The sequence below is a fragment of the Mus pahari genome, chromosome 1, assembly GCF_900095145.1.
Source record: "Mus pahari chromosome 1, PAHARI_EIJ_v1.1, whole genome shotgun sequence".
NCBI classification, from domain to species: domain Eukaryota; kingdom Metazoa; phylum Chordata; class Mammalia; order Rodentia; family Muridae; genus Mus; species Mus pahari.
The window spans coordinates 157,374,142-157,386,532 of NC_034590.1; the positions used below are offsets into that span (position 1 = coordinate 157,374,142).

The 12,391-nt window shown below is 53.9% G+C and overlaps 1 protein-coding gene across 3 annotated transcripts in view; it reads right to left on the reverse strand.

Annotated features, from left to right (window-relative positions):
* Positions 1-8,716, reverse strand: part of Ldb1 (LIM domain binding 1) — a 14,000-nt gene extending 5,284 nt beyond the window's left edge. Inside the window, exon 1 of one of the 3 annotated variants that reach the window (XM_021194871.2) lies at positions 8,070-8,716. In XM_021194871.2, coding sequence (XP_021050530.1) covers positions 8,070-8,094 — 25 coding nt within the window. In that variant the 5' untranslated portion in view covers positions 8,095-8,716. Of the gene's footprint in view, positions 1-2,390; positions 2,485-8,069 lie in introns of those variants that run through there. The other 2 variants (XM_021194864.2, XM_029538213.1) reach the window with 2 other exon arrangements.
* Positions 8,717-12,391: the final 3,675 nt, after the last annotated feature.

The window sequence follows — 12,391 nt, forward strand, 5'->3', positions numbered from 1 at the left end:
TTCTGAGTTCAAGGCCAGCCTGGTCTACAAAGTGAGTTCCAGGACAGCCAGGGCTACACAGAGAAACCCTGTCCCAAAAAAAAAAAAAAAAAAAAGAAAAGAAAAGAAAAAGAAAACAAAACTTTAAAGAAAGGAAGGAAGGATGGAGGGAGCAAGCTGGACATATTGAGCCCTACTTCCAGTTCACACTCAAGATCCTGTGGCTTTGGCTGAGCCTGGATGAAACGAAGGGATGAACGGAAGCAAGGAAGAAACACCATGACTCAGAAAAAGGATCGACAGAGCATTACAATCCTGACAAACCTCCTTTTCATCTGCAGAGCTTCATTCAATCCTCATAATTTTATGAGGCAGCAGGGATTGACAATAATATTCCCGTTTTTTTAAGATAGAGCAACTGAGGGTTCCAAAGGGACTTGCCAAGAACACAGTTAGTAGTACCCAGCCAAACTAGGACCTGAGCCTAGATACTCTAGTTCCCATATCCTAACCTCTGATCCCCTTTTATTGTGTGTTCTAGCGACCAAGGTGGGGGCCGAGGGATTTGGAATTCTGTTCTTCTGCTACCCTGCAGGGTCTCAGGAGGGCAAGGGATGGAAAGATAAGGGGGGCTGGTGTGCCTGTAGGGTGCGGCCCACCAGATAAACAGTTGAGCTTTTGGCCTCCCCACCAACAGCCACTCCCTTATCAGCCCAGCCCCCATACCCACACCTATAATGGGTAGAGTATTGTTTCCAGACCAGAAACTCAAAGTCTAACGCTTTTTCTTTTGAGACCCAAGATGGGAAGGAAGCAGCTGAGCCTCTACTAGACAGCATTCGACTTACAAAGGAACACAGAGAGAAGCCTGGGAAAGAAGCAATGACCCAGGAGTTCAGTCCAGGAGGCAAACACTAGCTAGACAGAGGTCTCTGCGGTATACACGGGCATGTGCAGGGGCACCCCTCCTCCACTCTGTGAGGCAGCATATATACTTCCTGACATACTAGTTTCTGACTGCCACAGTTAAATTCATATTTGGATAGAAGCCAGTTACCCAGGCAACCGTATTCTTCCCCTCCCCACCAGAAAAGAGGGGAAACCGAGGCACGGCCTGGAAGGCTCTGGCCTTGTAGCTCCTAAAACTTGATTGTACTTTGAAGGCCGCCTGTGTTGGCTGCATCTGAGCCCTGCCCCCTAATTTAAACATAAAATCTATCTTCCTCCTGAGGGGGAAGAGACAAAGGAAGACCCTGTGCCAACATGTGCCATTTAATTTTCTCTCCAGGGGCCCCATATGACAACGTGGGCAAAAGGGGGGTCCCAGAGGGGCCCAGACTACAGTCTCGCAAGGTGAGAGCCAGAGCTTGTGTGTGCTTGCACACGCGTGCGCCTCATCCTGCCTAGCAGGCTTCCACCTTCGGCTCGCCCCAACACGCCTTCCGAGGGCTGGAACCCAGCAGCCCCCGGGCAGTAGCAGGGTGCCCACAAAAGGCCCTCATCTTATGCAGAGCTTTCAGAGGGCCAGGTCCCCACACTCTTAAGTACTTCCCACACTGTGTTTACAGGCTAGTCCTGGACTGAACCCGTGTTTCAGGAAAATCACACAGTCTCTACTCAGCCCGAGACTCTTCCACTCAACAGAAAGTTGGAACTTATGTAGCCCGAGGGCCAAGCCTAGGTAGTGAACCCAAGAGTCTGCTTCCTCAGAACTGGCCCTCATCTCTTCTTGTCCTAACTTCCTCTGCCCTGAATTTCTGGGCCTCCTGAAGAGATGCATCAGCTCAAGAACTTGAAGAGAAAGAAAACAAGACAGCAGAATTCCTCATGGGCATTGTTGGGGGCTAGGTTAAAAGTTCTGGGGTGCTAGAGCCCAAACACTGGAACCTCTATTTACACCTCAAGTGAATGGACACAAACTCAGCATCTCTCAGAGAGCCATAGCAACTCTCAGTAGCTCCAGCCCAAGGGGCTGGGAGTGAGAAGGGGGGAGGGACATCACCCTGACCATCTGTCCCTGTTGCTGCCTGTCCACGGTAGGAGGGGTACAGGGACCAAGGTGGGGGTAGGAGTGAAGGAAGTGTGTCTTCCAGTCCTAGGGTCAACACCTGCCCCTCATCGGTCTGGAAGCCTTTAGGAAGGGGCTGAAAAGAAGAGCTCAGAACTAGCAAAGTTTGCTCAGGTTGGAAGCAGCATCCTGGAGCTGAGGGTACCTCCAGTTGGGCATTTCCATGGTAACCAGACTGACCTGCAGGCAGGCCTCCTCTCTTTCAGGGCCGACCCTTAGGTCAGCACGTTTGGAGCCCCCACGCTAAGAGCTGAGGCACTTGTCCCCTGCCAACGTCCCAGGCCTGGGCTAGACAGAGGGCCTTTCGCCCACCCCGACAAGCTTTTAAGGTGTCCAGACTTACCTGGGAGAACTGAGGGGGTCAAGGGAGGTGTGGGGAGCGCCTGCAAGTCCTCAGGGACCCTGGCAAGGGTGAGGACTAAGGTGGAGCCAACTTCAGCAGCTCATGTCCCGAGTGGGACAGGCCGGTCCGGCTGGGAGCTCCACTCCGCAGGCCGCACAAAGACTCGCATGCACAGCCTCCGCCCGCCCCGCGGGGTCCACAGCCCGGCCTGGGGGGCGGGGGGCCGCGGGGAGTCCGGAGCCTTCTTTGTTTGCAAGGTTTCCCTCAACAATGGCTGCTCGGCTCTTTCCTCTCCTCCTCCTCCTCCTCCTCGGCTCTGCCCGCCGCCGCCTCTCGCTGCCTCTGCCTCCAAGCAGCCCGCCCGCCCTCCCTAGGCCACCGGGCCACTCTGCAGGGGAGGCGGCAGAGGCAGGGCCCGGCACTCACACTCACTCGCACTGGCACACTCAGACACACGCAGCGCCCGCCTGCTCCTTCCTTTCTCCCTTTCTCTCCCTCCTCCCTCCCTCGCTCGCTCTCCTCCCAGCTCGCTCGCTCGCTCGCTCTCCGAGCCTCTCTCCGAAGGAGGCCCCAGGGCGGGCGGAGGGTGGAGCTGCCCCGCCGGCCCCGCCCCCTCCCCGCGAGCGAGGAGGAAGAGCGGGCGGAGGGAGGGAGGGAGCGAGGAGGGACTGCTGAGAAAAACAAAAGAGATTGAGACCCGGGGACTGGGGATGGAAGGGATCGGGCTAGGGGAGACCTGAACCGAGGGGAGGCCGGGGGAGACCAGCAGCGAGACGTACCCTCCAGTGCCACAGGCAGGGGTGAACGGAGCTGCTGGTCTCTGCCGACTCCTAATATCTTAACCTAGTCAGCTAAACCTCCCACAGATCTCCTTAGGTTTACAGGCCGGCCTGAGTCTGGATGCTTGGAGGGTTACTTTTGACGCACCTACATTTTGAGTTCCTCTTGTAAATACTAGAAAAAAGCCTGGACACTCCAGGTTTCCCTGCTACAAACCCAACCAAGTCCCAAGCCCTGGATTAGATCCCCTTTCTAGGGAGCACCCTTCCCTTCCCGGACACCACCCCTAAAGCCACGTGGATGCTACAGAAAGTGGTGCTGTCAGGATAAGGAGGGCAAACTTGCCTATCCAAGGATCTACAGAGGGGCCCTTAAAAGAGGCTGTGAAATCCTGCTCACTACCCCAGGTCTTAAAGGTATTTGGTTAGTGCGATAGGGCTTGCTTCAGATCTCTCTTCCTAGGGGAGGAGATACTTCTGAAACTTCGGTGGAAGTCTAGGCCCTACTGCTTCAGACAGGAAACGGAAACACATGCACAAGCAGGCAGCACTTGAGGAAGGCCCCCTACTTTCATCCACTGCCATGTGAGTGTGTCCCCTACTACCCTCCTTCCCCAACTATATCCACGCACAATCTCCACGGACGGGATTTTTCATGGCATACACACAGAAGCAAGAAAAACGATACTATTGCACCTGGCTCTGTAAACATGTTCCACACATAAATACAGCTCATACAGCTCGCACTTCCATAAATCAGTGTCCGATATATCACACTCCTTAAACCCTAAATACACCCATAGCCCAGAGACACACATGTAGACAAATACAGAGTTAGTTAAGCCCCCAGCTTCCATCTATAAAGGAACTAGGACTATGCATGTATCCTGACCTTGCACACCAACACTGTGTTATTACTTGCTAAATCTGGAAACACACTGTAACACGGATATCCTAATCAATTATTATACAGAGATTCTCCATACCCCATCTTCCCTGGAACCCATACTCTGTTCTCTATCACAGCCTGCTCATGTGCTATATCCCAGCTTTCACAAACATTGAAATCTATGCCGTTTTAGCCAGAAGCTGCAATAGACAGCATACCACCAGGATAGAAGATATTCCTTTTAGCTTGAAGTTTTAGATTCCCAACTCTGAAATAAAAAACCCTCCTCCACCAACAACAGAATAATGCCTGTCATTTGTGCCTTTAAATGTTCCAAACTGATCAGGACAGAGTGGAACGCACCTGGAACTCCAGAACTCGGGAAGCTGAGGTAGAAAGACTTTGATGAGTTTGAGAACAGCCTGGACTACACAGAGTCCCATGGCCAGCCTCAGCCGTATGGAGAGACCATTTCAAAAATAAACACATGCTGTTGGATGTGGTGGCATAAGCCTCTAATCCCAGCACTGTGAGTTCAAGGCCAGCCTGGTCTAAATAACAAGTTCCAGGCCAGACGGGGCCACAGAGTGAGACCCCGTCTTAAAATAAACACATATATAAATGGAGCACGTGGGCCTGGGCAACGCCGACACTCAGAAGGTAAAGGCTGGAGGAAGAAGAAGGAGTTCAAAATCAGCCTCAGCGCACACACAGACACACGTGGACATGTGCACAGGGGATCAAATATACAAATATCAACAGAGCAAGTGAGCCCGAGGGCTTGAGGCTGGAAAGCTGGACTTGTAAACCCTCTCCTGGAGCTGAGCAGCCGGTCCATTCCCCGCCCCCTCTGGGCTTCCAATGACTGTCCACATAGGGATGGGGGAGGAGAGTGTGCTCTTGCCCCCAGCCCAGAGCTCAGAACCCCCCATCCTGCCTGCCTCGTCAGACAGGAGCCACAAGGGGCCTCCCCTCTCCCCGAGAGAGGAGCCCCTACGCACCAAGATGTATCAAGACTCTGAGGTATCATTCAAAGGGCTCTCAGCTCCTTTTCTGTAGTGAGTCCGCTCCTGCTCTGACCCAGTTCCCCCAGTGCACAGGGCAGAAGAGGTCCAGCCAAAGGCACCAAGTCTATGTCAGAAGGCCCTAAAAATTGTTATGGGGGGTGGGGGGCAACAAAGAATGACAAAGGGGAGAGGCCTATGAGTACTTCTAGGGGTGGGGACTCAAAGAAAAGCAGCCCACAGTAAGAGGTACCAGCACTGCCCCCTGCCCGGGCCCCTGACCCAGGCCTCCAGTGTGCCTGCCCCCCTTCCTTTGTCTGTGCCCGGCCTCCCGTTGGCCTGGCGCTCTGCCATCCTCCTCTCCTGGCTCCCAGCCGCCACCACTGCTGCCTCTTCCCCTCCCCCTCCTTCTCCCTGCCTTAACCCTTCTGAGCTACATGCTGCCCTAGACAGGTCTCAGCCCCTCAGCATTCTGTCCCGGGAGATGGATGCTCCTTAGAAAGGCTTGTCCCTGTCTTCTAGTTAGTTAGCCCCAAGATGTTCTTCACCATAGGGGCGCGACAGGAGGAGGGGGGGATGGAGGGGTGTGTGCATGTGGTCCTTGTGGTGTTTCTGTGTGTGCATTTGTGTGGCTGTGTGTGCTCTGGCTTCCCTCAGTCACATGTGTGGGGCATGTGCTGTCTCTCTGCTGGGGGAGGAGGAGGAGCCCAGAGACAGCAGAGCACAAAGGAGAGACTTAGCAGGCAGGCAGGCAGGCAGGCAGACAGCCTGCCAGAGCTCCTAGGCCCCAGGACTGCTCAGTGCTCAGGGTGGTGGTGGGCCTCAGGCCTAACCTGCTGTGTGCTGCCAGGATGCCCTTGGTTGAGTGAACCATGTGTTCTTCTTCACCCATTCGTGCAAGCCTGGTCCTCCCCTCCTCATCCCAACTCCCAACGCCCCCGGCCTCTCTTTCAGCCCTTTCCCTCTTGAAGTCTAATGTCCATCCATTCACCAAGACATCAGTCTGTCAGACTTCTTCATAGTCAAGAAAAAGACTCTCTCAGCCATCCTTTGCGCCACTTTCTCTCTCTCTCTCTCTCTCTCTCTCTGTCAAGCTACCAGACATACAAAGAATGAGTTTTGAGACACTGACTGAAGTCTCTTACATACACACCTCGGGCATGGGTTCTCTTCCTGTCTCCATATTAGCCACAAAGACTCCTCCCACTAATGCATGCAGGTACTTTGCCCCAATTCCAGGACCAATCTTCCATCTTCCCCCAGCCTGGCAACTTCTCCATATAAAACCCCTTACGAATAAAAATTTAAGTTTCAGCCAGGCGGTGGTGGCACATGCCTTGAGTCCCAGCACTCAGGAGGCAAAGGCAGGGAGATTTCTGAGTTCAAGCCCTGCAGTTCCTGGTCTACAGAGTAAGTTCCAGGATAACCAGGACTGTTACAGAGACACCCTGTCTTCCATGGGAAAAAAAAGTTACGTTTCAGCCCACTAGCTTGTTTCAAGCCTTGCCTTACTTTGGATTTCACACATGATGTTGTAGGGAAAGGACCCACCAGTGGGCTAAGAGCATGAACTCCCTTGTCTAGCATTGGCTAAATTGCAAAAGCGAAAAAACACACACACACACACACACACACACACACACACACGCACACGCAAACACACACGTCAAATTGGTGGGAAGGATATGAAGCTAGGCAGGATTCCAGCTTGGCAAGCTCCTCTCTCCTCCTCTTCTCCACCCTCTGCAGCAGGAGCCAGGGGTTCCCACACCCGGATAGTCCACAATCCTCAGGCTTTCCTAGCCCTCCTCCTGGGCCCTATGCCCCTAAAATGTCAGCCTCAGCAGCCACTTGAAGTGTGGGCCCAACCCAGTCCAACTTGGCCAGGGTCACGTGATTTCCAAGGAAGCTTCTTCACTGGCAGCTTCCCTTGGGGGATTGTGTATTTGTGTGAATGTTGGGAGGGAGAGGTTGGGGGGGGGGGGTCCTAGTTCTTTAGGCTTCTCAGAATGCAGGACATACAGAGGTTGTCCAGCCAGGCTAGACCCAGGACACTGACTTTCTAGAGAAAGCTGCCATCCTGGAAGGAAGGCCAGTTTGAGGACACAGAGTTATAAGGAAGGGGGCAGACTATATGCTGGTATGCTGGGATTCTCTTTAGAGTACCTCTCCCATCACACGGCTCAACTGTCTCCTCCTAGCACTTGTGGCCTATACCCCGACCTTCCGAGAAAAATCTCAAGACACTCTCAGACACAGGTGTCCCCTGGCAAGCTGATACCTGTTGGAGAAGTTTGTGATTTGAATTCGGGTCCTCAAGTTTTCACTCAGGGGATCAAGCATTGCTCCCCCTACCCGAATCTGCAAACCACTCTTAACTTCAAGGCCTACCTAGAACTGCTACATTCCCCCTCCCACGAAGACTGAGATAGCAGACCCAAGGGCCCAATTATCTGACACCCCCTAGGAGTGCTCTGTCCCTCAGGAGGGCCAACCTACCCTGGCAACAGACAGGAAAAGTTAAAGGGGGGTAAGATGGGCTCCAATCAACTCCTCCCCCAAACAGCATCCTAAGAAACAGCCCGAGGGGGGGAATGTCACAAAATATGTAAGAGGCAATAAACAGCAGGGAAGGGGGGAAAACCCAAATCAGCCAATCAGAACTCTACGATGACCTGAGGGGGGGGTCAAAAGTCCAAAGTCACTTCTGATTGGCTAACACCCTGGAATTCTGGGAATTTCAGTCCCCCCCCATCCCTCCCCAGTTAGCCTCCCCCCCCTCAAAAAAAATTACAAGCCATCCTCAGCACCCCCTTCCCGTGCCGCTGGGCTGCTGCGTATTTATAAGGATGAGAAAACCCGCCCCCGACCGAGGCCCCGCTAACTCTATACAGCCCCCCCGGCCCCCACCATGCCTTCGAGGCCCCCCACATACAAATCATCGCCAAACCAGGGGTTAGGGGACCAAAAGGGAAGGAGGGGCCAGGCGGCCTCGAGACCCACTCACCAGGACAGGCACAGCCCACTGACATCTTCACATCGCCCGCCGCTGGGGGCCCAGCCGAGTCACGATGCCCGCCCCTCGCAGGGACAGGCCGGGCATGAGCCGCTGCCGCCGCCCGCGGCCCCCGATGCCCGCGCCGCCGGCCCGGCCCGGCCTCTGCCCGGTGCGGGCCGCCCCTGCCTGCAGCGAGGGGCCTGTCAGGCGCGGAGCAGACAGGAAGGAAGCCAGGCAGGAAGGCGAGCTGCCTCTGCGTGTGTACGCGCGGGTGTGCGTCCCCGGAGTGTGTGTCCGTGTGTGCGCGTGTGCGTGTGCGTGTCTGTGCGCTCCCGCCGCCCTCCCCGCCGCCGCCCTCGCGCTCGCTCCCGTCCCTTCGCGCGTCCTCTCCCTCTCGCAGGCGCCGGCTCTCCGGCCAGAGTCGGGCTGGGCCGGGCTTTATTAATATGCTAATTGTCCTGCTAGTGGGAGGGGAGAGCCGTGTCAAAGTGACCCGGGCGAGCGCGGCGCGAGCGGCGACGTGCGTGCGCCGCGCGGCGAGGGGCAGGGAGCGCTCCCGGGAACGGCATGCATGTGACGCAGCTCTTAAAAAAACGAGACGGAGGCAGAGACCCCGGCGAGGGCGGGCGCCGGGGAGCGGGAGGAGGCGAAGCCTCACGCTCGGCGGCCGTCCTCCGGGTGCGCGGGGTTGGGAGCGTGGCTGAGCGGGAGCGGGAGCGGGGATTGGGGGAGGCGGAGCCTGGGTGGGCAGTGAGGTGTACCCTCTCTCCACCCCCGGGAGGGATGGGGCGCTGACCCCTGCCTGTGCTCTTCGCGGAGACCCTAGGCGTATTCTACAGACCCTGTGTGGCGCGCTCCACCCGAAGCTGGGTGGGAAAAGGAGCACTCTGCTAATTCTTAGAGCAACCCCTAGACTCATCATCCCCTTTCTAAATTAACCAGACCATGCCTGCTAAACCAGTTGGGACTAGAGCTAAAAGGGTTAATTAAGTAGGGACCCCACCCTCCCCCGCCTAAGGGCCCGAGGTCCGCATTTTGCAAGGGGACACATGGGCTGTGGTAAGACCATTAGGCTGGGGGGGGGGGAGCACTACCAAAGCCATCCTTCCCTCTGGCAGGCTCTGACGCACCAGTTAAGACACTTCCCTTCCCCCACTTTCTCCTTCCAGCCCTGGAGCCTCCTACCCACCCACCCCCATCCTCCGCCCCCTGGAAGCAGCTCCCTGTAGAGGGTTTTGGAGGTGGAGAACAGGAAACCTACTCCTTCAGTGCCCCCTACCCATAGGGGCAGGGGCCGCGGCGCGGCTTGGGGGTGGGGCATCCTGGACAGTCTAGGTTAGAAACACTTCCAAAGGGAGAACCCTCCCAACCTTCAGGCAGTCCTCAAGGACTCCTCCACCCAACCCATAGAGGGGAAGAACTCTTCCCTTCTCCAAAGCCCAGCCCTAAGCTGCCTCATAAACAGGAAATACCTATTAGCGGGGAGGAAGGGAGCTGCTTGAAGGCGTTGGGGGGGGGGGTCCCCCAAGCCTTAGCTTCTCTTAAGCTTCGTGGTGTATTCTCTGGGTAGATTCTGGGGACCTGGGCTGGTATTCCCTGTCTAAGGTTTCTGAACTAGACTGGTTACGTTGGCTTCCCTTTGTTGCTAAAATGGGGATTGTTTGAAAAAGGTGTTTGATTGATTTCCTACCCCGATTTAGGAGTTTGCACAGCTGGCTTGACTGTCCAGGGGAGAGTTACAAAGGTGGAGGTTAAGGTGCCATGAGACCACATGTCCCAACCTTAGTTTTTTGTTTTGTTTGTTTGTTTGTTTTTGTTTTTTTGGCTAAGGAGCAAGAGACCATGGAAGGAGAGTCTGATGATTGAAAGGAGGGCGTGCCTAGGAATGAGAATACCCCTCCCCCAGTGTTTAGAATAGGGGGAGCTCCTCCGGATTACGCCGCTTGCGGTCGTCCCCGTCCCCCCCCCCCCACCAAGGGCATAGAAGGACTTGACAAAAAACATCCACACACCAGCATTTCCTTGGCAGCATCCTCTGCCAGAGTCCATCTCCTTTCCACTTTCTTTCAGAGGTCAGCACTAGAGGGAGTAGAGAGGACCTAAGGACCTAAGGCAACAAATAGAGTTCTGGATGCTCAGATTTGAATCCCAGCACAACCTCTCTTGAGCTGAATGACAGCCGACAGCCCCACCCTGAACTCCCGGCTTTACCCTCTGTAATTGGAACCTACAGTTTGATGAGATATAAACCAGACAATGTGTGCCCAGCATAGCCCCTCTCCCCAAGTAGTACTGGATAGACACTAGTACACATATGCCTTTGTGTGTGTATGTGTGTGTGGCGATTATTTCAAGGATGACAGGAGGGTGCTGAATGTGAGTTGATTCAGAGGAAGGGGATCGTTCAGCCTTGACTCGGTATCTCTATCATCCATGAATCTGAAAGTGCCTTCTCCCGTTCCTGTGACCTCTTGCCCCTAAGGCCACTCATTCCATACAACTAGCTAGACCAGATTCCATGGTGATTCTGTTCACCTACCTGGTGGACTGTGGGGATTTTCGCCTACCCTACAGAGGTCTTCCTTCCTTTTGAGAGATTCTTCCGGGTTGGAAATGTAGAAGGTGAAATGCAAGGACGGAGGTGAGGTGGAGATAGATGCAACAAAAACCAAACAGCAGTAGTGAACAAGTACCGGGCTCTGTGCTGGGCGTTCATACCTGTGGTCTCCTTTATAAGGACATTGTACATTTGGGTGTGAATGATGCCTGCCCACGTGTGTACATAGTTTCACGTGTGCATGTAGAGGCCAGAGGTCAACCTCTGGTGTACTTCCTCAGGAACCATCTTAATTTTCACACAGTCCAGTGTCTCACTGAGCTGTGGGGCTCCCAGGTTAGGCTAGGCTGGCTGACCCTGACCTCTGTGGAGCCCCGAGGCTGTGCTCACCCCCACCGCTGGGGTTACAGGCATTTACCACATCTGCATTGTTGGGTAGGTGCTGTGGAATCACATTCAAATCCTCATGCTTGCAGAGCGAACCATTTACCACCTGAGCTCTTCCCCTGCCTGGAACCACTGATCCTCCTGCTTCTGCCTCCCAAGTGCTGGGGCACCTCACCTAGAGTTCCTGGGGACCTTTGGAAGGGGCTGCTCCTTGCCCATGTTGCACAAGCAAGCACACTGAGGTTCAGGGTTGGGCCACACAACTCAGTGGTAGGGAGCACACACCAGAACCGTGTGCAGCTCTGCCTGTTGTCAGCTCCGCAACGCTGGGATTTGGAGGGCTGGATACATCTTATTTAGAGGGGAGAAGTTATTTTATGCATATGGTCCCTGGCAAGAAGAGACCTAGGAAAGAAGAGTGGAAGGATGAATAAAAAATAAAGTACACACGTCGGGCGGTGGTGGCACGTGCCTTTAATCCCAGCACACGGGAGGCAGAGGAAGGCAGATTTCTAAATTCAAGGCCAGTTTGGTCTACAAAGTGAGTTCCAGGACAGCCCGGGCTACACAGAGAAACCCTGTCTCAAAAAAAAAAAGAACAAAAAAAAAAAAAAACCCCAAAACAAACAAACAAAAGAACATGGCTGGAGAGATGGCTCTGTAGCTGGCCTTAGAGACCCGCCTGCCTGCCTGCCTCTCCTGTGCTGGGGTCAAACCTGTGTGTTCGCCCCTGGCTCTTCTTAAAAAAAAAACTAGGAGCCGGGTGTGGTGGCACATGCCTTTAATCCCAGCACTTGGGAGACAGAGGCAGGTGGATTTCTGATTTCTAGGTCAGCCTGGTCTACAGAGTGAGTTTCAGGACAGCCAAGGTTACACAGAGAAACCCTGTCTCGAAAAGCCAAAAAAAAAAAAAAGACTAGGGTTTAATTGCCAGCACCCACATGGCAGCTCACAGTGATATGTGCAGTTAAAACACCAAAGTACATAAAGTAAAAATAAACTATTTAAAAAGAAGAAGAAGAAAAAGAAGAAGAACATTACTGGGGGCTGGAGAGATGGCTCAGTGGTCAAGAGCAGTGACTGTTCTTCCACAGGTCCTGAATTCAAATCCCAGCAATCACGTGTTGGCTCATAGCCATCTATAATGCTATTTAGTGCCCTCTTCTGGTGTGTCTGAGGACAACTACAGTGTACTCATGCATAAAATAAATACATAAATCTTTTTAAAAAAATCTCCCGAAAAAAGAAAATAAATAAATCTTTAAAAAGTAAATAAAAACAAAACAAAAAACAACAACAAAACCATTTCTTCCTGTTGGCTCCTCCCTCTAAGCCTTGTGTTCCGCCTCTTGCAGACAGGTTGGGAGTTTCTCCCTGAAACCCTGGA